Source organism: Neomonachus schauinslandi, chromosome 1, assembly GCF_002201575.2.
Source record: "Neomonachus schauinslandi chromosome 1, ASM220157v2, whole genome shotgun sequence".
Classification (NCBI taxonomy): Eukaryota; Metazoa; Chordata; class Mammalia; order Carnivora; family Phocidae; genus Neomonachus; species Neomonachus schauinslandi.
The window spans coordinates 7118354-7145590 of NC_058403.1; the positions used below are offsets into that span (position 1 = coordinate 7118354).

A 27237-nucleotide genomic window follows, 5' to 3' on the forward strand; every position below is an offset into this window, starting at 1 on the left:
CTAAGTGCATCTTGGACCTATCCAGGGTCAAATGCTGGAATTCAAGTGCACACCACAGAACATGGAAATCAGGACTTGAAATACTAACATTTCATCTAAAAAATACCATCCCAGTAAGCTTTGATAAAACAACCTGCATTCAAAATTACTTGCTTCAAATGTTTAGCAGGCAAAGAAAAGTCTAGCAAGAATGAAAAACCAAGATTGAGAGACTAGCAGTCTTCATGATGCCACACGGTCAAATGTCTGACCCTTTGACTACAGTGACAAAATACAGAACCAAGCCCGAAGGTGAAGATGAACCTTTACTGAGCTACCAATGCGAAAGCTTAGGGCCTTCTTTGCTTTTTGTCTACCTTTCCTTCTTTCTCCAGATGATATGAGTGCTGAGGATCCAAGGAAGAGGGAAAGAATCATACAGGAGTAGAAGTGTCACTTATTTATAGATTTTAATTTACATTTAATTGTATCAAAATCACCATCAATTAAAATAGAAAATTCAATTCAAAGAAAAATGAACTGTTATTTAAAGTCACCTCAAAACCTGGTCCACTTGTTCATGGCATTTTTTCACTTTTAGCCAGTTATTTTACATTTCTGGAGTCTCGTCAGGTGCTGTAATATCCCCCCTCATGAGAAAGGAACCAATGTGCGACTCCACCCCGACTCCAGAGTTGGCTCCTAGGGAGGATCAATGAGTGAATCTTGGCTATGCTGTCTGGGACCATTGACTACCAGGTACCATGCACGTACAATATATTTTCTTACTGCAATAAGACACAGCTTGCGATTACACTGATTTACTGCTATTTGCTTTGTGGTTTTTAAAACGGAACATGACATTTTTGAATGGTCTCACTGAGAAGGCCTGATGCATTGGAAATGTTTCAAAATGCAAAAGGCTTTTTGAGTCAACAACATTCCATTAGTTTGATTACTTCTTAGTTAGGTGTTGAGCGTGAATCTGTTTCCATCAAAAGACTATCCAGATTTAATCAAATAAGTCTACCACCTAACCTCTTTTGTTAGTATGTTAACACCAGAGTATTGTGTACAAAGTCATAGTAAGTAAGGAAATGCTAACTTTCAAACCAGATGCAAGTTTAGAACTATTTACAGAATATTATATTACAGTATGGCTTATTGACTTGTACAAGTATTGGCTTTTAAGATACGGCATATTTGTTTTGTGTATAGTGCAAAAGATCAAATGATCAAGTCCTCCAGATTTGGCTGCAATAGAAATGCTAAATGAATAAACAGAAGATTTCTCCATCTCACACTACATCAGTGTACCAAATACAATGTAAGCATGCAAGATTCCTAATCTTGATCACATTCAAATTAGCACTGATGTAAATCCTGTGTAAAGAATTTAATAGTGCAACAGAAAACCTGTAAACATGCCCATGGCATTATTTTCCTGTTGATTATAGCACAATAGACAATAAAAAACCACATATAATAACTAAAAGAGCTCGTGTCTAACTAAACTAACGTAATTTCTTTAAGAAATTAAAACAATCTGCCATTAAATTATCAACAGAGAGAAAAAATGCTTGAATAATAAAAGAAAAAGCCTCTTGTGCATTGAAATTGCCCCTTAAACTTCTAGAACTAACTTTACCCCTGTTATTCTTACATCTGTGTTAGGTGTTTGGCTCCAGGTCAGAAGTTTCAGCTACATCTTCTCTTCTATGGAAGGACATTTGAAAATGTGGTAGCATAAAGATATGACTACATTTTCTGTAATCCGTAGCATCATTTCACTGATAACCCGAATCCAGATTAATTTCCCCTTTTTCTCTGAGCCCCAATGTCCCCATTTTTATAGAATAAAACAAATGTGAGCGCATTTGTTGATGACTTGCTGTCTTAATTGCAAACGTCTTTCAACTTCCACAATTATGCTCGAAAAGCCAGGATGTGCCTGCCTGTGTGTGTGTATGTGGATTCCTGTATAGAAATGTATAGAATCCTGTATAGAAATGGCTGTGTGTACACGTATGTGGGTTCACGTGTACGCCCATGCAGTGCCTACCCACCTACAGTCCCATTCTTCTTGAGTGAATACACAAGTCTGTCCTGGTTTGAATGAAATGAGAATTCACCTTTTGCACATTCAGCCAATCCCCGCCCATGTATATTCTTTGCTTCCCAAAATGGGGCTCCTGGCCCCTAAGTTCTGCCAAGAGCAAAATGTTACCCCATACCACTCGGTTGCGTGAGATTTATTTAAATACTGAGGGCATTCTTTACATAGCATCAGATTATCAAATTTCGGCCATGCTTCAAGGAGTCATCTGTATATGAATTCATTATCCTCAGGTCTTCTTGTTCCTCATGGCCCCATCCAACCTTGTGGACTTCAACATCTGAGCAAATTTCCGATTTTAATGCGGCGTCATTTTTCTTTTGTGCTAACGATAGTCAACCAGCATGTGCTTAGCATGAGTGAGACAACCATTACCCTCAAGCAACTGTTTTCAATCTTGGGATATCAGTGGCAGTTCCTTGGCAAACAAGGTATTTTAATAGACAAGGAATGCAGTGGCTGACAAGAATATTGGCCCATAATAATAAGCTGAAGAAAGAAGGATAGGTCTGGAGGCCATGTGGGTTTGGGACCCTGAGGGTGCTGTGGCTTCAGAAAGTTCCCTTGAACACTTTCTTGAGTGGACATTTTTCGGACTTTCATTTGTCTGAAATGACTTGGAGGTCTTGTGAAGTTACAGACTCTGGTTTCTCTAAGTCTGGGTGGGGCCTGAGAGTCTATATTGCTAATAAGCTCCCAGATGGTGCTGATGCTGCTGGTTTGTGAGCTACATTGTGAATAAAAAATGGCTAGTACATTCCAACCAAAAAAAAATTACTGTGAACAAAAGAGTCAACTCTATTCGTGTATGTTTTCACAACTGTTAACTCCTGATTTGTTCAATTTCACTCTGTACAATTAAATCTGATGAAAACAAGTAAGAATGGGATTATTATTTTTGTGAGTACAGAGTCCCCTTGACTTGCCAGATAGCTTCCAATAAAGATAACATTTTCTCTGCTCGAAGAGAGGGTGTTGTAAAGCAATGGCATAAAGGAATACTGAACCACATTTCAACTCTCGGCCACAACATCTTTGATACTTGTTTTGAATAAACACCTTACGTTATAGCTGATATCCTGTATCGAAATACATTTCCTTTCAACACCAGCATTGCTAAATGTCTGTCCACCTGGCACAACATTATTTCAATTGTCCTACACCACGGTTTTGGAAATACAGCCCCATTTTAGAAAATAGGAATTTTAAGAGTTTGCTTCAGACAAAGCATTTTAAAGAGGAACCTTCTCAAATGTGGAAATGTTTGCTTAGGCGCCAGATCAAAGGGAAAAAATGGATTTTGTATGTCTGTATAGTTTTTTAGAATGAATCCACACGTTTTCATTTTCACAGCGACCTTTGCACTTGAAGGGAGCTCAGATGTGGAAACAGCTCACAGAGTTAAACCCGGGGTGACCACTGCCATCAGATGTTGCTCTGTTGTAACAAAAGAGTTCTCAGTTCCCTTTCCCTCTGATCCTCTTGCCTGTACTTCTCCTCAAGTTTCTGCTTCTCAGAATCTGCACAGTAAAAGGTGCAATCTGGGCTCTTTCGGATCTGTTCAAACTGACTGAAATCAGCCACATATTTTCCATTTTTTGAGAGCGAAACCACAGGCACAAACTCAAAGCCCCAGTAGATCTCCTCTGGAATATAAGATGTGCGGCTCTGGCAGACTGCACTGGTGGATTCCACGGTGGCATTGAGGAGGACCACGAGTTCAAACTCCTTCTCCTTCAGGTTTTGGGGTGTGAGATCTCTCAGGGGGCTCGTCTCATCCAGTACGTGGTAGAATGTCATGGGCAAAATGAGGAAGGGGCTCTCCGAAGAGGAGTCCACGTGGAATTTGACGGTGGCTTGGTTGAGCAGAATCTGCTCCCCCTCTTTAGTGACGTGGGTCTGGAGGAGTTTACCAGAGAGCTGGCACTGAATCAGGAGGCTCTTCCTCATGTTGGCCACCTGAATCACCAAGCACAACTTCCCGTTCTGCTTGGTGATGACCGCGCAGTGGCTGAACTTGATGGTCTCTGCCCGCTTTTTGGGTCTGGCAATCTTGGCCAGAAAGGTGCCCGTGATGAAGATCTCAATCAAGGTTGTGATGACCAACTGAGCAACCAAGAGGAAAATGGCATGAGGGCATTCCTCCGTGATGGAACGGACTCCATAGCCAATGGTTGTCTGGGATTCCAGGGAAAAGAGAAATGCTCCAGTGAGAGAGTCCACTTTCATGATGCAGGGAGTGTGATTCGAAACATCCTCCCTTGGTTCTAAATCCCCATGAATAAATGCAATGGCGTAGTAGATCACTCCAAAAAGGAACCAGGTCATCACAAATGTGGCTGCAAACAGGGTGAGCTTGTATCTCCACTTCATGTCAATGACGGTCGTCCACAAGTCTTGAAGGTAGAGCAAGAATATGCCATCCACTTTGTCAATTCTCACGTTGCTGTGCCCACTCTTGGACATGACTCGGGGTCTGTTGGTCTTGGGTTCAGCTCCTGCAGTGTGCTTCACCCCGGGACCACTGGACATGCTGATGTGAATGGCGTCCATTGTCAGGCTGTTGAAACCACCTAAGGAAATGGCAAAGAAAGACATTCCATTACTGTCACATGTAGTAGAACATCCAGAAAACAGAAATAGGATAACCATGTGAAATACGTAGGAATGCATATAGACGTATATCAGAAAGGAGAATTTGGAAGGCAAGACTTGTCTACTGGTCTGAAGAAGACAGTAGGGTGGAGTGAGGAGCATGGACTCTGGAGACAAGCAAACCTGGGCTAAATGCCAACTCTCCAATTTATTTGCTGTGTGACCTGGGGCAAACTATTTAACTTCTCTGGATCTCAGCCCCCTAATCTATAAAATGGGAATACAACTTACTCCTCAGGTTTTTGTGATGGTTAAATGAGATAATAGCTAGAAAGTGCCAAAACAAAGCCTTATGCTCAAAAAATGATGCCAATCTTCTCACGAAATCACATTCACATGCATCTACCCCACTGAGCATTATGAATATTTATGTATAGTCAACTAGCACAGATTTCCAATTCTAGAAAATTTAAACATAATTTGACTGAGCATAGGGTCAGTACTGATATAACTAAAATGTACCATCTATAAGATAGTTTTGATATAGCAATAGATAATATTAATACATATCTTAAAAACTTCGGTAATATTAATAAAACTTTTAAAAACTTACCCTTTTGTGTGGCGTTCTCTGCAACAGAATTCATTCTCCCCACAATCCAATGAATAATTTAGAATCCATGACCTCTCTTAGTTCTTGATGACATTGGAAAGGACTAACTTATCAACCAACGAACAACAAACACATAGTGAATAATTACGCTTTATTAATAGTTGGTTGATATGCTGCTTATCAAAATGTCATATTAGGTATGACATTTAGGTATGTCACAAAATTTCTGCTTTACTCCTTTAGAACTGACTAGAACCAACATGGGAATCTCTTGAAAAAAGCTAAAAACAAGTAGGTAGGTATAGGCATCCGACACTGTAGCAGAACAGACCCACTTAGAAGCTGGACTTCCATGCTAAGTCCCAGGGAACATTCCCCTCTGCATCAACAGACAGGAACAAGCTGGGTGTGAGGCCATACAGCATCTTATACTACCTGCCTGGTGACTGAAATCAGTCACCCTACATTCCTTGAAAAAGATAATGTGAGTGATTACAGGGTAATTCTACCTGGTTCGCATGTTTTTTTGTTTTTTTGTTTTTCCACCTCATTGGTATTTTAAGGATAAAGGAGAAATCCCTTCTTTCAAAAGGAACTGGATACAGTGGTCTGTGATTCATGCAATAACCTTTGCTGTTAGAGCAGCATTATCTCAATAGAAGTTTTGGAAGCAATCTTCTGGGCAAACCTTTTCAAGGAAACTGAAACCATCCATCAGAGGCTAACACTTGTTGAGGATGCAGGGAGTTATTGTGCTTTTTAATTTTCCTGTTATATTAAGAGCGTGTCATTTACTGAATTGCCCTTGAAATGATTTTTTTTCTTCTTGGAAAGGAAAGTTACTTTTTCATTTTCATTGCAAAGAAGGACCCTAAGCTACTGAGAATTTATTTTTCTTGTTGAAGCCTATTCCACTTATTTGGAGACCAATTTAGAAGAAAAATATAGGATATAACTGATGAGCATAGGCTTCATCAGCTCCTCAGCAGCATGTCTCAGTAACCAAGAGGAAAGTGACCACCATGAAGCATTGGGAACCAAACGCCATGCCACCATGCCCAAACACCTAGTCAAGCTCAGATCACGAGCACTGCCAAAAACAAATGCAGCCTATGTACAAGTAAACACATGCACTTTAAAAAGAAAGAGAGAGAGAAACTGCTAGAGGAAAGTGCATGCCATTCAATCCACCGAAATAAAAACAGAGGCTTAAGTTTTCCAGTGTGAGTGACATACAAGTGTCCTGCGGGCATGAGCGAAGCTCCAAGTTCCGCTGGCTGCCAGATTCTGGAAAACTTGGCCCTGTTTGCATGAAGGCAATGCCATGAAGCTTCTGTTTTAACCTCTCTTTAAAAGGGGCAATGGGCCAGCCTTTGGGATGAGCTGGATCCTTTCCCTCTTTCTGCTAAAAGCTCTTCTGTTACATTTCTGCACATCTAGTGTTGGAGATAAGGACACCAATAGCCACCCGAGATTGGTGGTCTTAAAGGGGGAACAAGACCTAGAGCCTCTGGGGTGGGGGTCTCGGTTTTAGCATCTCATTGTGGAAAAGAGTGGCTGGTGGACCACACTCAAAGAGTAAACACCTTTTCCCTCCCTCTCAACACCCTGTGCCCTCAGACTGTTTACTACCTGGTCACTCCCTCAGCAGGTCAGAAGGCGTCTTCTTCAAGGCAGGTGGGACGTCCTCGCTCCCCTTCACCCACCTGGCTACCATGGGATTCTGCTTCTGCCTGAAAGAAAGAGGGACGCGTGGAGTTCACAGGTGTTTACAAAGAGACTGACCCAGTGAAACCGACCCTTAACTGTTCCCCCCAGGGCTAGAGCCCTAACATTCACCTTACAATCCCTGATCATCTGGCATGGTGCCCAGAATAGACCAAAGGCTCAAGGAATGTTTTAAGAATTAAATTGAAGCCCCAACGACCGTCCTCCCTATAGAATTCCCACCCTCTGGAGGGAGCTCAATACTAAAACACCCTGGAAAGAGTGGGTTAACTCACCCCCCTTGAGGCCCACTATCAACGACCAGCAAACAGGGAGGCAGGAAGGGGAAGTGCAGAGGAAGTAAACAGTGAGCATTGGAAGGGAAGAGTCTAGAATATTTTTACCGCCTGTGGAAATGCATTATTACTGTTGAGTCACAGAACATCAGAGCTGAAAATATTGTCAAACCCGAGGCATCTGACACACATTTTTCAAACAGATAGATCTGGAGGTTGACTGGTCTGCATCACAAAGATGGTTCACGGCAGAAAGAAAAATGTCCAAAGTCTTTAAAAGCTAGACTGGAGTTCTTGTCAGTACACCACAAATGCCTCTTTAGCCTCCAAAGCTTAACATAATCTGTTCTAAATTCAAAAGGCTCTTTCACCTCCTACTTTTCTGGAGTTCTTCTTCCTAAGATATGTATCTGTAGATCTCTCCACATTTTTGTCTGTCTTACACCCAGGTGTATACATACCCTTCACACTTCCTTTCTGATCCACCAGTTACTGTAAATAGTTACAATAAGTACTCTCTGATCATGCCAATAATCCCCGTTATCAACCTGGATAGCCTCTCGCACACTTGATTCCCCCAGTGTGTTCGCAGTGTTTGGCAAACGATCTCTTACCCATTTGCATCTGCATTTATTATCACTGTAATCATCATCTGTGAAGATCCACCATCTCCTTCTTTGTACCCATCAATCTTACCTGTATGCTTTATCATTACCCTTCATCATATGCTCTGAATATACGGTATTGTATTCTGCAGCAGACTTTCTTCGTGAAGTCTACTTCGTTGTTTATACACACTCATTTCATATAATTTTATGTCACTACCTTAGATTTTTTTTCTTTAGTGATTCTGCAATCTACCTGGCTTCACTTCTAAAATGTTAAGAAATAAGAGCAGCTTCCAAAAGCTAAGTTGGGAAACAGGATTGAAAGATATTCTCTAAATTCCCCTCTCCTAATCCCACGAATAAGCAATATTCCCTACAAACCATTATTGTTTTCTTTAGTCTCTGGAAATTGTATTTATTTCTCTGGTTTTGTTCCAGCCCGTGGGTTGGGATTGTAATCTTAGAACGGTGATATCTTTATTGAGGTGAAGTCCTTGAAACTACTGAATGGAGAGGTCAACATTCCTCTCCTACTTCAAGCCAATAACACACACATGGAATGAAGTCATTTTGCGTATGCTGTGGAGCATTTGTTTTCTGAAGATAAAAGAAAGAAAAACATATTTTTGAAGCAGAACTAAAGAGTAAGCACATTGAAAAAGGTATTTAGCTATATGAAGAACTACACATCCAGTCTTGGGGACAAAACAATGAGAATGGAAAAATGAAAGGGAGTTCCCATCATTTCCTCAGAGAGGACAAAATTCTGTCAAAGAAAGAGGGTTTTAGGAGAATGGATGATCAAAGAAATCAGCTGCACCGAGCCGGAACACCCTGTCCTATCTATAAATGACCAGAGAAATCAATCTATAAATGACCAGAAAGCCACTGACCAATTAGAAGAAATATGCATGCAAATAATAAGCATGAATAGAGTCAGAATAGAGTCAGAGGTTGTCCAATGTGGGAAAGATGCAGATAAATAATAACAATGACAATAATAAAGATTCAGATAAGTTATCATCATCACCATCATCATCATAAATAGTTAACACTACAGCACTGTAATCATTGTTCTCATGCCTTCCATACATGAACTTAATTAACCCTCATACCAACTCCATGAGGCAAGTGCCATCATTATCCCCATGAGGAGGAAACAGGCACAAAGAGGTTAAGCAACTCACCCAAGTTCCCAACAGCTGCACAGTGCCCCTGTGAAGCTCCCATGCCTACCCTCTCTGCCCCCTTGACAAAGGTGCTCGAGTTTTAGCTGCATCAGAATCACCTGGAAGGGTCAGAGTTTCTGATATCAGTAGGTTTGGGACGGAGCCCAAGAATTTGCACATCTAACAGCTCGCAGATCTAACTACCACACTATGTCATCTAACTACCACACTATGATATACAGTTCAAATGATATCAATAGCTTTTCCCTTCTTGATGAAGACCCTTATCCCCTCATTTTCCCTGAACATTCTAAAATAACACTGTTGCACACAGGTACTGAAAACGTCTGGTTGTTCGTTTTCAGAAATGTCCTATCTCCACCATCCTCATAGATGAATGCCAACTACCTAGTGGGCCAATGATAAGTACTCATTTTTTAAAGCATTAAAGAATGATTTTTTCCCCTTCCTAGTTAGTACAACAGATTCCTTCTAAAACCTTAGTGCTCTGTTGAGTCAAATTTTGGGAGTTTTCAATTTGCCCATCATGATAAAAACTTCATTCTGTGTTCCCTGCTGGGCAAAAAAAATAACTAACTTTCATCTGCAGAAAAATAGCTAATAACAAAATAGGAGGCAGCAGAGTTCCTCAGCCAAAGCTCAAGTGAAGTTATTCCACGTACCTTCAAAGGGGGTGGGGAGGCATGAAATAATGAAATCCAAATCAAACTATAACTTTGGATTTCCAGATGAAAATTGCAATTTGAGGGTATCTGACTTTCAAGCTCTATCAAAACAGTTTCCTGTTTGTAGGAAAAGTTGCTTAAAAAGCTTCCTTGGACATCAAGTATTTCTAACAAAACAGTTTTTGCATGATCTCTTAGCTATGAATCCAAAATACCTGGATTAAATTTCACATTAAGGAACCATGGGTTTAACTAGTAAGTAGAAAAAGAAATGCTCGACAAGAATGTACTTGGGGTTCACTGAACTCAAAAGGTTTAAAAATAATTGAAAATAAAATCAGTGAGGCTTGGCTGTCCTTTCTTTGGATCCTGTGACTGTGGCCACACAAACACATGTGCTGGGACCTTTGGCTCTGGCCTCATGCCATACTCTTCCCTGCTCTTCAAAGTAGTCTATGACTCGCTTCAGTGGCTGGTCTGACTGTTCTTTATGAAGTCGTCAATTCCATCCATGTCAGCTGAGGACATGGTTGATTTTGTCACGGTGACCTCAGAAATGGGCATGTCTACCGAAAAAGAAGGTGGACAAAGCTGACTCTCAGCAGATTCCAAAGGGTGCCTCTATGGTTCTTATCTGTCGGGGAAATGACTTTTTCCTTCTGCAAACCCATTTTTCCCATCAGGCCATTGAGGACTGAGGATGGCTGGGAAGAATGACAGCTTCTGGGAAGCTGTAGAATTGGTCCTTCTTGTCCATAGGAATCTTAATGATCTGAAGGGGAAGCACCAGTGGAGATGATGGGAAATTTGCAGCTGAGTTTCCTCTATCTTGCTCTGTGTTTTGAGGATAAGAAGTTGGATCCTAACTGACAAAGCTAGGTCATTTTTGGTTGTTATAGCTGATTGTGGCTTCCAGTTATTTGCTGCTCTTCTCTGTTGGGTCCGTCTATAAGGAATCCTTCCTTGGGCCTGTCCCTGGCGATGGGGGTGGAGAATCTGTTTTCATCCTTTTGTGTCAGATGTAGTCACATGACTGTGTTGGCCAATGGGGTGTGAGCTGCAGTGACTCACACCACGCCTGAACAGAGGCATCAGACTCATGGCAGGGTCTCAGGTGGGTCTCAGATGGGCTGTTCCTTCTTCTGGGGAATGGGGAGAGGGGGGCACCTGCAGCCCAGCTACAGCTAAGCCAAAGCTGACTTGCAACACAAGTGACAAAAAACTCTGGTTGCTTAAGCCACTGGATTCTTGGACGTGATTGTTACTGAGGCAAAATCTAGTGAAAGCCTGACCACAGGGACACTCTTACTACATGTTTTTGTGTCTTAGGATTATATGCCTGACCTAAAAGATACGGTATTTAAAGGAAATATGGAAAGTCTTGAAATACCCTAATGTAAACTCTGAATGTCGGTCTATGACTAAACACAGAATAGAAAAAGAAACCCAAATCTAACAAGATTCAAGTAGGAAGAAAGATTTGCTTGACCTTTAAGGACAACATAGGAAAGGCGAGTAAATTCTCGTTAAATTGCGTCTAAATCAACATTTAAGTTTATCTTGACAAGACAACTTTTCAGGGCGATAAAAGGGCCTTAGATGCTATCACTCTAATATTCTGTTGAACAAGAAGCCCTTAGTTAAGGTGATGAGAGCCACATGTTATCATTATATCACTGACAGCTTTCATTTGGGTAGGGGATACTTAAAGGGAACAGGAACTTTCCAAAGCAACATACAATATGGTATTTAATCCTTCTTTTTACCTTGTGAAGAAAGTATTTTCTCAATTTTCTAAATGAGGAAATGAAGCTTAGAGAGATGAGATAATTCACACATGTTCATAGAGTTAATCCATGGAGGACCTTGTTGGCAAGTCAGATCTATCTGTCTCTATAGCTGAGTTCCTATCTAGCCACTGTGCCCCTTGGTCGTCAAATTCAACTCACAAAGAGCATCTCTACTCATGATGAACTTTGATGCAGCATAGGGTAAGTTCCTGCTCACTACATGTTAGTATCCATTACAGAATAAATAGTTATATTTGATTTATTGTTGATACCATGCCAGACCTTATAGAGGTGCCATATATTAATTTAATTCTCACATCAATTCTGAAAGAGGTACTGCTATTGTTTGAGGATTCCAGGTTAGGAAACTATGATACAGCACAAGGTTTGCTTGAGCCTGTACTCCATGTCTCTCATCTCTAAACCATGGCTTCTCTAACTTCAGCCGCCATCAGAATCACCCAGAGGTCTTGAAACATGGCTGGGTCCCACCCAGAGTTTCTGATTCAGTAGGTCTGGAGGGGAGCCTAAGAATCTGCATTTCTAATGAGTTCCCAGGTGATGCTGACTCTGCTCGTATTGAGACCACACTTTGAGAGCATGATCTGCACTATGCACCACTTAATGAATTATAAAAATACATAGGAAATTCACAAGCACATAAATCATAAATCTCAAAGTTCAGTCTCACTACTTTCAAACAAAGGAATGGGCCCTTTGGTGTAAGAAAGAAGAGAAAGTCAGTGGGTTTAAATATATAAGTACAGTAGATGTCCGGTAGAGTTTTCAATTGCCAGAAGTGTCCTAGGGAATAGAAATTTAAGTACAATATTGTGGGGAAAAATGAGACATTTAGGGGAAAAGGAAAGCAATTGGTTGAAAATTGCCCAAAAGTTTCTTCATTGGATAGTGGGTATCATCCTGGAGTGGATTTCAGGGTTCACTGGCCAAGAATGTCGGAGGCCTAAAGAGTGAACTTGGACTCTATGGCTGAGTGAGCGGGAGCTGAAGGGTCTTAGCTGTCCTTTCTTAAGTTTTCCCCCAAGTGTATGGTGCAGGCATTCCACAAATAAAGGGATTTGTACTCAGATAATTTTGGGAAGATTTGCCTACCAAACGTCCAAACAGCTCATGGTCTGCACCCACTGGAGACTGATGCCTCATGGCTGTATACTACAGCTTCTGAGAAGTCCTGCTGAACTATCTGGCATTTATGTAACATTTGAGAACACTTTGAAGAGTGGTGATCCAGTCTAAATTTGCACTTCATATCTGGGGGAAAAGAGGATCAAAAATTTGCGTGACTTGTTCAAGGTCATTGAGCCAGTGGCAGGATTAGGGGAGGAAGCAAGGCTTTGTGCTTCTTAATCTGTTTGACAGGCAGGTATCTGTGTTTGTTCTCACAAAGTATCTTGAGATGAGCTATCCATCTCACTGGATACTGATGACAAAGTAGCATAGAAGTGGGTGAACCCATCCCCCCAACAATTGCAGCATCAGCACCACCTAGAAGCTCATTTGAAATGCCAATTCTTAAGTTTCCCACTTCAGCTACTGAATCAGAAGCCCTGCAGGTGCTGCCCAAAACCTGTCTTAAAAAGAACCCAACTTCCCAAAGAATTATGTGGCCAGAGTTTGTCAGTGATGGCTTGGTGGGTTGGCGATATCTTTCTTTTGGAAACCAACGACTACTCCTTTAAAGACAAATCCCACATTTTGCATTGCATGTGAGCGTCTGATGATCCAATTTGCCTCTGTGGTCAAATATTTAGCCTTCTCCCTATGTTTCCATTCTATTATTATTGTTTCAAATTCCATAAGTACTAAAAAAATCCTTTTCCGTCTCTAAATGTGGTTTGCATAGTTATACCCTTTCTTCCTCAATGCAGATTCTTTTTAAAATTTTTTTCATTCTGTAGAACATCAACCTTTCTCTACTCGGCAAAAACAAGTTTAAACAGACACAAGGTTCAACAGGAGACTCATTTTCCATTTTCCATGGCAAAGAATCTGAGCACTGGAATAAGGCAGAGGTATCATTTGCAGAATATTTTTGTAAAGACAGTTTAATTTCAAGGCCTTTATTTGTGAAAGAGCTGGCTAACCTAAATAAAACATTATACATCTGTCTGTTGTTACAAGTGACCAACTTCAGCTGAACGTTATTACTTAATAACAGCTAACTTTCCTATAGAGTAAGAATGTGCAGCAGCTGAACAGCAAATGGAAATTTCCTTTGGTTTACCACCCTTGATCTCTCCATGCTCCAACATGTGAAGAACTTGGGTAATAAGCATACTCTCCCCTCTAATCACAGCATGGCTTGGACATGCATTGTTGTGGAATGACTGGTAAAACAGGAAAATTTATGTCTGAGGGGGAAAAAAAAAACCCAAGGCGTATTGTATTGCGTTAGCCTCCCTAACGACACTGCCCCCGATTTTCTCTTCAGGGAAGAGATTTCTTTGACTAGCTCATGGACTCCCGCTTACTATTCTTGTCTGGATTAGTTCAAATGTAACACAGAGAAGGTGGCTTAACATTGTCCCCTTCAGATTTAATAGATAAATTAGATAAATAGATAAAATAAGATAAATAGATAAATAGATAAATAGATAAATAGATAAACAGATAAATAGATAAAAATAAGATAAGAAGAAGAAAAGGCAGAGCATTTGGGTTTGTCTGACCGTAACCTGGAATAAATCGGAACGGAAGGCATCTGTTTTTGCAGACAGTGCTTGTAGAGAAACAAATATTTTATTTGGTGTATTCTGTTTAATAAAACTCAAACCGAACATAGTTGGAGCATTAAAAGAAGAAGAGAAAAATGGGAAGCAAGCCAGGACATTCGTTTTCTCTAACCTTTATCTCACTGCTTGAAAAGTTGCTTGAGACTAGAACACTGTGTTGTTACAATGTATCATTATATAATTTGCAAAATTTCAAGTTGATTTTCCCATAATTTGCAAAATTTCAAGTTGATTTTCCCGTTAATAAATCTCTCACTCACCAAGACATTGACTCTAACACCTTTAACCCCTCACATCTTGCTTTGCCTCACATTTATAATATTTTTACTCTAATAAAGGCATAGAAATATAGAAAGAGTATCACGTTATAAATATACATACCGATTGCAGGCTGGCTTCTTTTTCCGGCTGCAAGCTGACTACTTTTTCTTCTGCTTAGAATTAATTTGGAATTGTTGGTCTCTGTCAATTGATGATTAATGGCCTTTGGTGTGATTCACCTGGACACAAGAGTGGAATTCTTGTCCTTGGTGATTTCCACACTCATTATTATCATGATTGGAACCTTGTCTCAGACAAAGGAAATTAGGACTTTTGCTTAATTTGGATTATTTAACAATGGGACAAGTGTCAAAAGGTTTTGAAATTCAGTTTCACTCTCGGTCTAAACTTTGACCACATTCTCTGATAGAGAAAGTGGATATCATGGTATCTCAAGGGGACACAGTTTATACTCAAATTCTTGGATCTTTGGTCAGTTTACTTGAAGAACTGGTCATATTTCTGATTTGTCTGCTGGTCCCAAAGTTGAAAACATAGATGCTTATGATCACTGAGTGATAATAAGAAAATCTCAAACTTCAAAATCCCTTCCCATTCAAAGTCTGAGACCTTTGGCGGTTAACAAGTCTCCATCAGTAAACAGTGTAAGGAGACACTTTCTAGCCATCTATAGTTAATTAGCTGGAGGACTACCAGCCCAATTTTGGTGTTTTTAGGGTTGCTAGGTAAAATATGAGATGTCCAGTCAAAGCTGAATTTCAGGTGGACAATAATTTTCCAGTATAACTATGTCCCATGCAATATTTGATATATACTTATGCTAAAAATTATTCGTTTTTGTCTAAAATCCATATATATGTACTATATAGATATAGTATAAAGGAGACCTATATATTTTTTAAAGATTTTATTTATTTATTTGTCAGAGAGAGAGCACAAGCAGGGGGAGCGGCAGACAGAGGGAGAAGCAGGCTCCCCGCTGAGCGAGGAGACCAATGCAGGACTCGATTCCAGGACCCTGGGATTATGACCTGAGCCGAAGGCAGATGCTTAACCGACTGAGCCACCCAGGAGTCCCAAGGAGAACTATATTTTTATTTGCTAAATCTGGCATCCTTAGGGGAGAGCAAATGTATGCTCAAGAGTAGCTCAGAAGGTCAAAAAATTTAAAGACAGGGTTTCATGTACAGATATCATTCTTAGGAGAACAACCATCCAGACTTTCCCAGTACTAGGAACCCTAAAGACATATGTAATCATTGTGGGATGAGAGTGTGGCCATTTCATGCATGGCTCACCAGAGCAGTCAGAAAGTCTAGCTAGCTAGTCTCATTTTTAATCTTTCAGCTGGGGGGGGGGGGGGGGCGGCCCTTGACCATTTTTGTGTTGTGGTCCCTTGGGTCGGACTGCCTTCTCGGAATGGTTTTAAATAGATAAAAATAAGCTAAAGAGGATTACAAAAGACACCAGTAATATTAAAATGCACTCATTAAAGCCTTTAAAAAAAACCCAAACTGGGCTTCTCTTTTAAGCATTAATTAATAAGTGCTGGTATTTTGAAGGTGTGCTGAGCCAAAATCTTATTTCAAGGTGTCTGAAACAAATGCATTGTGAAGTGGAAAAACATGACTCCTGCTCTGTCCAAGTCATAGTTGCGGCTGGTAGGATTGCAGTGTGTTCCCCGTTCATAGTAAAAAAAAAAAAAAAAAAAAAAAAAAAAGTATAAATTTTAGTTAGAGGTGATTGACAACAAACCGCTCCTCCCCCTGCCCCAGCCTAGGTCATGGGCACCCCTCAGTTCTGCTGCTAATCTCTCCAGGCTCCGTGGACCTGGGTTTAAGCCCTGTTGTGAATGAGGCTCTGAAGTGTAGTGCTTCTGATCCTGTCACAGAAATAAGGCCAACATCTTGAATCCTCCTTGCCTGATTGCCCCATAGACACTCTTAACATTTTTAGCAATCCTTGTTTCTTTTAGAAGAATATCCAGGATCCCTAATAATTAGAACCGCAGTTCATTCTTTTCCAGCAGGACATCACTGCATGGCCCAGGATTGGCAGTGACCATGCCCTGGTGCATGGGGACTGGAACGGCAGTACCCCTGGGGAGACAACCCAATACCCCCTACTCGGAAGCGACGGTACAGTTTCTTCTTACGTGGAACCAAAGGAGGAAAAGATAGCTCAGATACACACACAACCCTCTGTCTTCAGAGCCTGCCACATCGCACTTCTCAGAATTGTGAAGCTGGATTTTTACAGCAAATATACTTTCAGTAGCACCCAGCTTTATCTGACCGTGATTTCCTCCTCATTCTTACCAGGAAGAAAGAAAGCTACTCATCTACAGAGTAGTTATCCCCAGGACACTCCCCTTTGTAAATCCTCCAACAGCCCTCACTGCTGACAGGACCAGTCCCGCACACCTCTGCAAAGCTCAAGACTTGATTAAGCCCGGGCTCTCCGCTCCCTCTTTATCTTTGTTCCCTTCCGGATGTAGCCTAGGTGCATACTTGCCTTTTCCCTGTGCACTCAGTGCCCTCCAAGCTCCTTGTCTTGTACACGCCATTCCTTCCTAAAGGTTCTCATTCCCCCTTCTCCGTTAACTCCCATTCTGTACTTTAAAAGTCAGGTTGAATATTACCTCCTCTGTACTTAAAAAAAAAAAAAAAAAAGCTACAAGCCTTTCTTCAGAAACATCACAAAGGTTAAGAGTACAGAGTTCTCCTTCTGTTAATAGTAGCTGTGTGACTTTCGACAACTTACCTAACCCCTCTGTGCCTCAGTTTCTCACCTGCAGAATAGGGACAATAAGAACTCCTACACATGGTGGGGTGGTGTGAGGTTATAATACATAAAGCACAACAATGCTCTGCCTGCTCCCGCTAATTATTATATAAGAGCTATTATCATTTTGTGTTTGCAAGAACCAAAACATACAAAATATGACTTACCAAAAAGAATTATGTTTAACAACGATAACAGCAGAGGGTTAATATTTTGGTTATAGAAAGTTCTTGCAAGTTAATAAAAAACCATTGCCCCCAAAACAGCAACCTTTATAAACATACACCTCAAAAAAATTAAAAAGCTGAAAACTCTGAAGACATTTTGACAGTGTTTGTTCGTTCATTTGCACACCAAGAAATTACTGAGCTCCTGTTATGTGCTAAGCCCTGCACCGGGTGTTGGAGATCCAGCAGTGAATAAGATTAGCTTGGTCCTCGCTTTTGTGTAGTTTATAGTAGAGCAGGGAAGGGAGGCACTAAATAAATCATTAGACGAATTTTTAAAGGTATTTGTGGGAAGAATTAGGGAGACATTCAAGAATGGATGAGAGAATAGAACATGGGGTGTGTAATATATCCTAGTCTGAGATCCCAGGAAGGCATTAAAGTGGAGACATAAAGAATACGGAGCACTAGACAGGTTAAGGAGGTGGGTTAGGAGTGAGATGAGTGTTCTGGGCAGAGGGATGCATGGCGTTTGCAAAGGCCCCAGGCGTCACGGAGCTTTTACTTCCGGGAAGTAGGGAAGGGCACTGAGTAGGAGGAGTTGAGCAGGGTCAGGCAGGAGCTTGGAGCAAAGCCACACCATGCAGGGCTTGGGGGGCTCCTTGAGAACCATCAGCCCCATCCTAGGGGAACGAGAAGCATCTCAGGGTTTCAATCAAGGAAGAGAGGATCAGACTTGCTTTTAAAGTCATCATTTCTGGGACACCTGGCTGGCTCACTCATTAAGCGTCTGCCTTCGGCTCAGGTCGTGATCCCAGGGTCCTGGAAACGAGTCCTGCGTCGGGCTCCCTGCTCAGCGGGAAGCCTGCTTCTCCCTCTCCCACTCCCCCTGCTTGTGTTCCCGCTCTCGCTCTGTCTCTCTCTGTCCAAAAAATAAATAAAATCTTAAAAAAATAAAGTCATCATTTCTGACACAACATGCAGAATGAAGTGGCAGGACGCAAGCATAGATGCTGGAAGTCTGGCTAGCTGATGCTTTCAGCAATCCAAGCTGTAAGTCACGATGCCTGGACAGCATCCGTGGACTGAGAGGAGCCAGGGGCTCTGAGTTACCTGTTCCAGATAGTCAATAGACACCTCTAACAGGTGGGGGCGGGCAGGTGAGGTCTCAAAAATGGCTCCTGCCCTCCTGGGTGGATGGGATGGGGGTGAGGGGGTTAAAGGGAAAACTGATGCAGAGGACACTGGATCTTCCACTGGAATTTAAAAATCATTCATATGTTCTCAGATCCCATGCTGTTCGAACACTTTGATATTATATGTGTATGGAGCTCACTCTGGCACACAATCTCAATACAGAAGGAGGATCTAGGCCCTCCAGGGGTGGGTCTGAGGGAGCTCTGGGGGATGCAAAGGACAGGTCTAAGATAAGACCTGGGGTCTGGGCTGATGTTCACAAGAGAGAGCTGGGCAGGAGGGCCGCCTTTTTTTTTTTTTTTAAAGTTTTTATTTATTTATTTGAGAGAGAGAATGAGAGAGAGAGAGCATGAGAGGGGGGAGGGTCAGAGGGAGAAGCAGACCCCCTGCCGAGCAGGGAGCCCGATGCGGGACTCGATCCCAGGACTCCCGGATCATGACCTGAGCTGAAGGCAGTCGCTTAACCAACTGAGCCACCCAGGCGCCCCTGGAGGGCCGCCTTTAATGTTGAAGGCTGCAAATAGAATTTGAAACATGTAAGTGGGTGAGATTCTCCCAGACATAGAGTATGGGAGAAGCAGCCCCAGTCTGAGCCTTGGGCAGCCTAGGAGCCTGGCAGAGTAGGAGACCCGGGAGCCACGGGTCCAAGGAACACAGCTTTTCACTGGTCAGGTCATCAAAGATTTTTAAGACATGTCAATGGTTCATACTGATAAGCACGCAGAGGCGAATGGCTTCATATACGGCTTTTGAGAGAGTCATTTGCCGTAGCTTTTTCTGGTGCCAATTGACAATATGCTCAAAGTTTAAAACTATTTATTTATACTGTTTGACCCAGTGACTTTATGTCTAAGAATTAATAAGAAGTGTGCATTGGGATTATGTACAAGAATGCCTTCTACATTAGTTACAATATTGAAACATTCAAATCAAACTGCATCGCCAATACGGTAGAAATGATTTTAAATTTATAAAATATTTATAAGCTGATATACTGTGCAGTCTTTAAAAACCATGGCAAAGTGCTAAACGTGTTCAATTAAAAACAGGTATTTGATGAAGCTGGACATACAGTGTATTTGCTCTGTGTTTCCCTCTCTAGGTAAGATTAAACTGAAATGCCTCTAAAATGTTAATAGCAGTTATCTCTTCAAAGGAAAACAAAATTAGGAAGGTTTTTCAACCACACTTTCCATTTTTATGGAGTTAATCTGAAAATTCAATTTCCTTAGTACAGACCATTCCCAAACATTCCAGATTTTACTGTAAATGAGAAGTACTTATTGTACCCTACTGAGAAACTTTCCACACACTGCTGTGGCCAAACCGTATGAAATAATTTACTTTCAGAGACGTTTAGATAGTACAACTCCAAGAACCTCGTGTTCAGTAAGTGTTCAGAGTTATTATTTCATGTCAGCTTAAGGCTTCCTTTAATTGAGTGGGTTAGAAGAGTTTGCATTTCACTCAAGAGGCGTGCTGATAAAGCAGGTTTCCCGCCCAATGCCTTCGCTCAGGCAGGTCCCTTTACACCAAATTCCTTTTTTGTACCCTGTGTCTGGCAACCTCCTATTCATGCCTCAAGGCCCAGCTCAAACATCACCCCCTTCAGCTTCCAGGGAGAGTTCCTCTTGCTTCTTCCTTCTGCCTTTTGTAAGTTGTTCCCACCTCACAATAACATTTAAGAGTTGCTATAGTGATGTGTTTGCGACCCCTGTTTCTCCTTACACCAGGCTCAGTGTTAATTTATCTTTTAACCCTAAAGCCAACACAAGTCCTGCCACCTGTAGGGTCTTCGTGTCTGAGGGAAGAACGGGGCAGACAAAGATGCCACGCAAGCGAACTCCCAGCTGTCCGGATTTAGTAACCGATGAAGCTCATTTAAAGATACGAGAACTGACGCTGTAGGTCGGAGGGGAGGCCAGTCCGAAGCTAGGCACCTCAGAAAAGAGAGGGGTACAAATCCACCACTGACTTGAATCACCGAACTAGAAATGAAGGTTTAGACTTTCCATTTTGAGTCATAGCTCGAAGAATATCCTACAGGATCTGGCCTTGAAGAGAAAATGGGTTTTATATTTCTCACACTGATGTAATTGACAAGCATGAGCGGCATCAATATATTCGATTTAGCCTAACAAATTACTTCCTATGGTTTCATGTTCCATGAGGTTTCAAGCACACTGGCTGTCGTATATAGAAGGCTCTAAGATCCCTTTCAGCAATGGCTTTCCGTTTGCTTCCTTAGAACGGGAGTCTCTGACATTTTGTGTCTCAGGAATCCAAGAGCAAGGAAGGAATAGAAGTATTCAAATTGAGTTTTCACTTCCTCCTTTTCAGTGTTTATATGTTGTGTATATTTTAAAATGTACATAATATATTATTACAGGACAAAAAGTGTATGTATCATGCCTTTAGGTCCCAAAACGTCCTTGTGTGTGTGTGTGTGTGTGTCTGTGTGTGTGTGTGTGTGTGTGTGTGTGTGTGTGTGGAGGGGGGGCTGTACATTTTTCAATCCTTTGCTTTAGACCAGTGCTTATTAAACCTTGATGTGCAGACAGATTCCCTGGGCCTCCTGTTAAAATACAGATTCTGATTCAGAAGTTCTGGGCTGAGGTCCGAGAATTTGCCTTTCTAGCAAGATCCCCAGCAATGAGGTAGCTACACTTGGGGTTGCACTCAGCATTTTGCAACCACAGTTCCTCATCTGAATGACACAACACAGAACATAGAAAATGATTTCGGGGACTTTGTTCTTTCCCATGGATGGCCATCACCAGCTGTGGGGGCCAGGAAGGCTGATTTCTCTTACACAACTCTGTTGCGAAAGGAGCTTTACCTATGGGAGAAAGTTCAAGGTCACTAGCTGGCTTCCTTTAAAAAAAGAGAACATTAAAGAGCATCGTAAGCCAGTCCTGTAGTCAGCAATTCTCTTCCTCTGTTGGCTTAAATCTGGAAACCCCCTTTATGAGAAGCATGGCTAGAAACCAACATTTTGACAACTCCTATCATCAAAGATCCCACGGTGCTAATGGTAAGTCGAAGAAAACTAAGTCAGAAGTTTCTGACTAGAAAGAGCTACCTCCATACACCCTCACCCTAATGGGACCCTGGTGTTGAGAGTCAGTGGGTTACAAATGTTCTTTGTCCAAAGGAAGAGGAGAAAAATACATAGAGTGCTCAATGAATACTTGTGAGTTGAAACACACACACTCGTTATTGACAAACAAAATGATTCTCCTAATTCACAGTGTACCTGGCCATTCACGTTGGTGTGTCCCAGTGCAACTTTCAAAAGACGACTTTGGTCTAATTTGAACCACGAGCTTTAGCTCAATTTCTGAGCCACCTTGTACTCTGCAATAGCAGTTGCGAACCCATTTTCAAATATCTGCATCTTCTATCCTGTGTGGCTGGTGTCAGGGAAAAGCGACGTGTGATCGAGACGATGCTTCCTCTGAATCTAGGCCCACATCCCACAAGCATAATGCAGCCCAAAAGGACTCAGAGTCGAACACCCCAACGCGCGGGAGCATGTGTTCGGGATTAACAAGGATCGTGGAGAGGACGAAAGAGGAAGTTCTAAGGGGCGACGACATTGGCCACTTGACATGAGTTGGCCCCTGAATTACACCTAGTAGGCCAATTCTTAATGTTTTATCTTGCATCTGCCTTCAGCCCTATTTTCCAGGAAAGATCCCATTTTCAGAGGGTGGAGCTGGGAACGGGACCCTGGTTGCCAAGCAACGTATCCCTTGTGTTCCCTGTGTGCCATCTCTTGTATCCTTGTGATCGCTGGTAAATAACCCTCATGGAGTGAGAAAGGCCAAATTGCTGTTTTTGGGTTGTGGGGAGGTACAAAAAGTTCAGCTAAGGAGAATGCCTTGCATCACGCAGCCAAGCTTGGGATACCTTGAAGCTGCCCCTCTCCCTTCTTACCACAGTCGCCTTGGGTTCGAGGCACATACTTTCTTTCTTTGGGGATTGAAGCAGGCTCGTAACCAGGTCCCTGTCTCCAGTGGCCATCCCTCTAAAGCATTCCTCAGGGTGCAGCCTTGGTGATCTCCGGAAAGCGCTCCTCCACTGCCCAGCTTAGGAACCCAGGTTATCTACAAACCAAGGCCTGAGCTCCTGACCTTCTGCACATGGTGTGTGTGCCCTTCAGGAGCTGTGCCACCTACCTCTGCCTTGGCACCAGCTGTTCCTCAGCCTGCACAAGCCACGCTGAATGACTCACAGTTGCCTTAATGGGTTGGTCCTCTGTTGATTGATTCAGAGCTCCCAAACATCCCAGGTCATCTGCTAGAAAGCTCTCTCCCTTTCTTCACCTGTTTTCTCTTATCTACCTTTGAGACACTGCTCATTCTAGGCAGGTGCTTCCCCTGTTCCCCGGATTTCCCTACGTGCTCCCCGGCCGGGCCCTGTGTTTCTGTCTCTCGCAATTTTTACCTCAGTGGTGCAACTGTTTGCTTCCTTATGTATATCTCATTGCAGTAACACTTATCAAATTACCAACAACCATTAGCTGAGAACATACACGTGACCAGCACTGTGTTGGCAGTTCTGACTCCTTAACTCCAAACGGCGGAGTAACTGGTAGAACTCCAGTGAAAATAAGGGGCTCAGACAAGTAGGAAGTTTGCCCAAGACCACACGACTCGTCAGTAGTGGTGTCAGTATTTAGATCCTGGTCGGTCTGACTCAAAATCCAGCTCATTGTGCGTCACACTTCATTGCCCCTCATTGGAATATAAGCTGTCATACCTTATATTGCGGGTGCTGAGGCCAAAGTTTCAGCAGGGGCTTAATGTTGATGAATGAATGAATGAACGAATGAATCAATTATGGAAGAAAGGCAGCTTAGAGTCTGGCAGTGCTAGAAAAAGCAGCCATGGGTCTCAAAATGAATGCTCTTACGTATTGGTGTATCGATGAATTGAGTGGAGAAAAAGTTACTTTGCCTCCGTCCCCTGTAACACACACCCCCGCTTACTGTCGGAAGACGCAGGAGGGATCCCGCCTACGAAGTCGGCCTTCCCCGGAAGTGTACAGTCCTGCCATGCAGCACCCCACCCAGAAGGTGCTCCTCCTCCGAGTCCTTTCTGTGAGTGGCTCCACAGTCCCCCAAGCCTCGTGCCAGTCTGCCTCCCTTCCCCTCTTCCTTTATAACCACAACCCATTGTCTTCGGTTCTGTCTCCAGAACAGTCCTTGTTTCCATCCCCAGCTCCTCCGCCCTTTCAAGGCTTCACCCTGCTCACCGCGTCCCTGGCTTCCTTTCGGCCCCTCTTCACTCTGGCTCCCTCTTAGAGCCAATCTCCCTTTCAAAAATGAAAACAGGGACGCCTGGGTGGCTCAGTTGGTTAGGCGACTGCCTTCGGCTCAGGTCATGATCCCGGAGTCCCGGGATTGAGTCCCGCATCGGGCTCCCTGCTCGGTGGGGAGTCTGCTTCTCCCTCTGACCCTCCTCCCTCTCGTGCTCTCTGTCTCTCATTCTCTCTCTCTCAAATAAATAAATAAAATCTTAAAAAAAAAATGAAAACATGTCTATGTCAGTTCCCTGTGTCAGCCCTCAAATTGTTTTTCATTTCTTACATGATAAAGTCTAAGCTTTTTACCCTACGTCCGAGTTTTCCAAGTGAGAACACCTGGCTACCGTTTTGGTGACATCCTTGGATGTTCTCTCCATCGTCCATGCTTCAGTGATGATGAACTGCTCTCAGTTCTCTGCATGCTGCGTGCTGTCCCACACCTTTCTACCTGCCTTTGCCTTCCCAGTGTCTCGGCTGCCTGAGAAGCCCATCCTAGTGTGAGATCCCTTAGCTGAATGCCCATGGTTCAGCCGGCTAACTCCTCCCACTGAGGGTTCACTTAAGACCCTGCCTCTCCTTCCCCACTATAACGCATGCTGGCAGTACCCTCACTCCAGCATCATGACTTTCTCTTAATGCGTTCAACTCCCCTTCTGGATGGTGAGTTCTTTGAGAGCAGGGACTGGGCCATGTTCATCTTTGTACCCACCAGTAACACAGTCCTGGATATATATAGTAGGTGCTCAAAAAAAAAAAAAAAAGAAAAAAGTTTTGATGACTTATACTCATCACTCTATAAATGAGTCAACAAATGAATCAATAAATGGATTAATAATCGATCTGTAAGTTAAAGAATGAATAAAGGTCAAAGACATGACCCAAAACATGTGAGCAGTTTCAACCCATTTATCAGTACACGTGATGTTCTCTGAATTCCTTCTCTGAAGTGACTTATGGTTACACATTGTTCCACCTCTGTGGGAAGTGAGTTTCCACTGTGCTACAATTCTCTGGGTTAAGAAACACTTCCTTTTGTCTGTCCTGACTCAGATGCTCCCGGAAGCTGGCCTGACCATTTCAGCTTTCTCCGTTGATGACCCTTATGCTGTGATTCACGGGTGACCTTAAGGAGAACATGGATGTTCAGATATGGCTTTTCTCCCCTAGGATGGCTTCCTTTTTAGGGAATGAATAATCATACCTGTAGTTCCTCAAGAGATTAAAGGTTTCCACTAAAGAAGTGTAATTACTTTCCCATGTGCGTTAGTTCCTCCCTTATTTACCCTGCCTACCCCATACACACATGCACACACATGCACACCACATACACACACATTCACACATACACACACACATACACAACATTAGCCTGGATGCTGCAGAATCCTATTTGTCTCCATTAACTTAAAGATATTAAAATATTTTTTTAAGAGGCCCAAGGACTTAACTTGAAGACCATGGTAAGGTCAGAATGAAAGGAGGGAAGGCTCATGGATCAATAGGGTGGGCAGCTATTTCTTCTCATCTCCTCCAGTTCTTCTCTTTATCCATCAAACCATCACATTTGATCTCTAGGATTTATTTATTAAAACCAAAGGGGCTAAGTTATTATTTTGGGCGGACCATTACCCTCTTCCCCGTCATGAGAAATGGGACCTAGTTTCTAATGCTATTCCTATTACCATTTTAAATAAACTATGGAGCTTTGCGCAGTGACAGTATCGTAGCCAATGAGGTTTATCCGCGGTGCGATTATTGCTAATTAAATAAACTATGGAAAGGATGATTGAGGAAAACTGTAAAACTCACACATAGCCTAGGATTAAAGATGATGACATGGTTTTTAAACTCCAGTGGTGACAACCCCTCCATCCCGGCCACTATTTCCTGGAAGCTGTTGCTACTCCCCATTGATGCCTAATGACCAGCATGTCATTCATTCACTCAGTCACTCAGTCACTCATTCACTCACTCACTCACTCATTCAGCAAACATTTAACACTATTATAAGAAAATGCGGTCTCATGTCTGGTCTTGGTCCTCAAATTATACCATCTAATAGAGGAGATGACGTATACATGAATTATCATAACACCAAGCAGAATAGAATCCTTTATGGCTAAACATTATCTTGTGGACACTTACAGACTTCTATCACAAAACTTATGTTATTTACTGGCTCATGTGTTTCTCCTATCCCACTGTAAGCCACATAAAGACAGGGACTTTGTCTTATTCTAATACTCTATGCTGTCCTTATCTAACTCAGTGTCTTCCCAGCTGACGTGAATGAATGTAATACATAGAAACATACAGAAACTTCCAGGAAAGGATTGATTCTTTCCAACTGAAAGAATCAGAGAAGTCTTCATGCATTTTCTGTAGGAAGAGGAAATAAAAAAAAGGGAATTGTCTGTGAGGGGAATTGCCCAGGCAAAAGTATGATGTGAGGCAAAGTACTTTCCTGAGTACGTTCATTTGATTGGATAATAGGTTATATCAATAATTCTCAACTGTGGCTGCATCTAAGAAACATCTGGGGAAATTTTTAAGTGCCCTGGTACCTTGGCTTCCCTACGTATCACTTGAATCAGAATCTCTCATTAGGAGAAGGGAAAGGAGGGACATATTATTTGGAGCCTGAGTTTTGGTACTTTTTCAAAATTCCCTATTTGCTTCTAATGTGTATTGATGGTTAAGAATCACTGTGGTACCTCAAGAAAGTTAGTATGAAGAAAGATTAAAAGCTATACTGGCAGTAGATTTTAAAAGGCCATGGAGATCAAACTGAATCGTTTCAACAGGTAAAAAGAAGCCAGGCTCATGTAGCAAGACAGGTAGAGATCGGGAGAGTAGCTATAGAGACATTATCGGGATGCTGTTAAATTCACTAAGCAATGCATGAACTCAAGGGCATCACCACCTTGGCTTACCAACAGAGGAAATTCACACAACTATTAGATGTGGGGTGGTGGCAGGGGACGTGGAGCTGATAGGTCTCTGGGGTTTGGTCCCTGGATGAAGAGGAAGACTTACATGAAAAGCAGAGAGTATTGAAGGCAACATCGTGAGGTTGGCCCTCATCATGTTTGCACTGAGATGCTCATCTCTAGGAAATAAATTTGGGGCTCATGATGAAGACTCAAAAAGTTAACCACATGAGTCAATGAGATCTATATAAAAGA

The 27237-nt window shown here is 42.3% G+C and overlaps 1 protein-coding gene and 1 pseudogene across 1 annotated transcript; one reads left to right on the forward strand and one right to left on the reverse strand.

Annotated features, from left to right (window-relative positions):
* Positions 1-335: 335 nt before the first annotated feature.
* On the reverse strand, positions 336-23083 carry KCNJ15 (potassium inwardly rectifying channel subfamily J member 15). Its single transcript, XM_021679273.1, has 3 exons — positions 22924-23083; positions 6936-7036; positions 336-4668 (listed from the first exon to the last, which is right to left on the reverse strand). Exon 3 carries the CDS (start codon positions 4646-4648, stop codon positions 3521-3523), a length of 1128 nt encoding a protein of 375 aa, XP_021534948.1. The 5' UTR covers positions 4649-4668; positions 6936-7036; positions 22924-23083; the 3' UTR covers positions 336-3520.
* Positions 23084-25753: 2670 nt separating this feature from the next.
* LOC123326912 lies at positions 25754-25902 on the forward strand (annotated as a pseudogene).
* The last annotated feature ends 1335 nt before the right edge of the window (positions 25903-27237 follow it).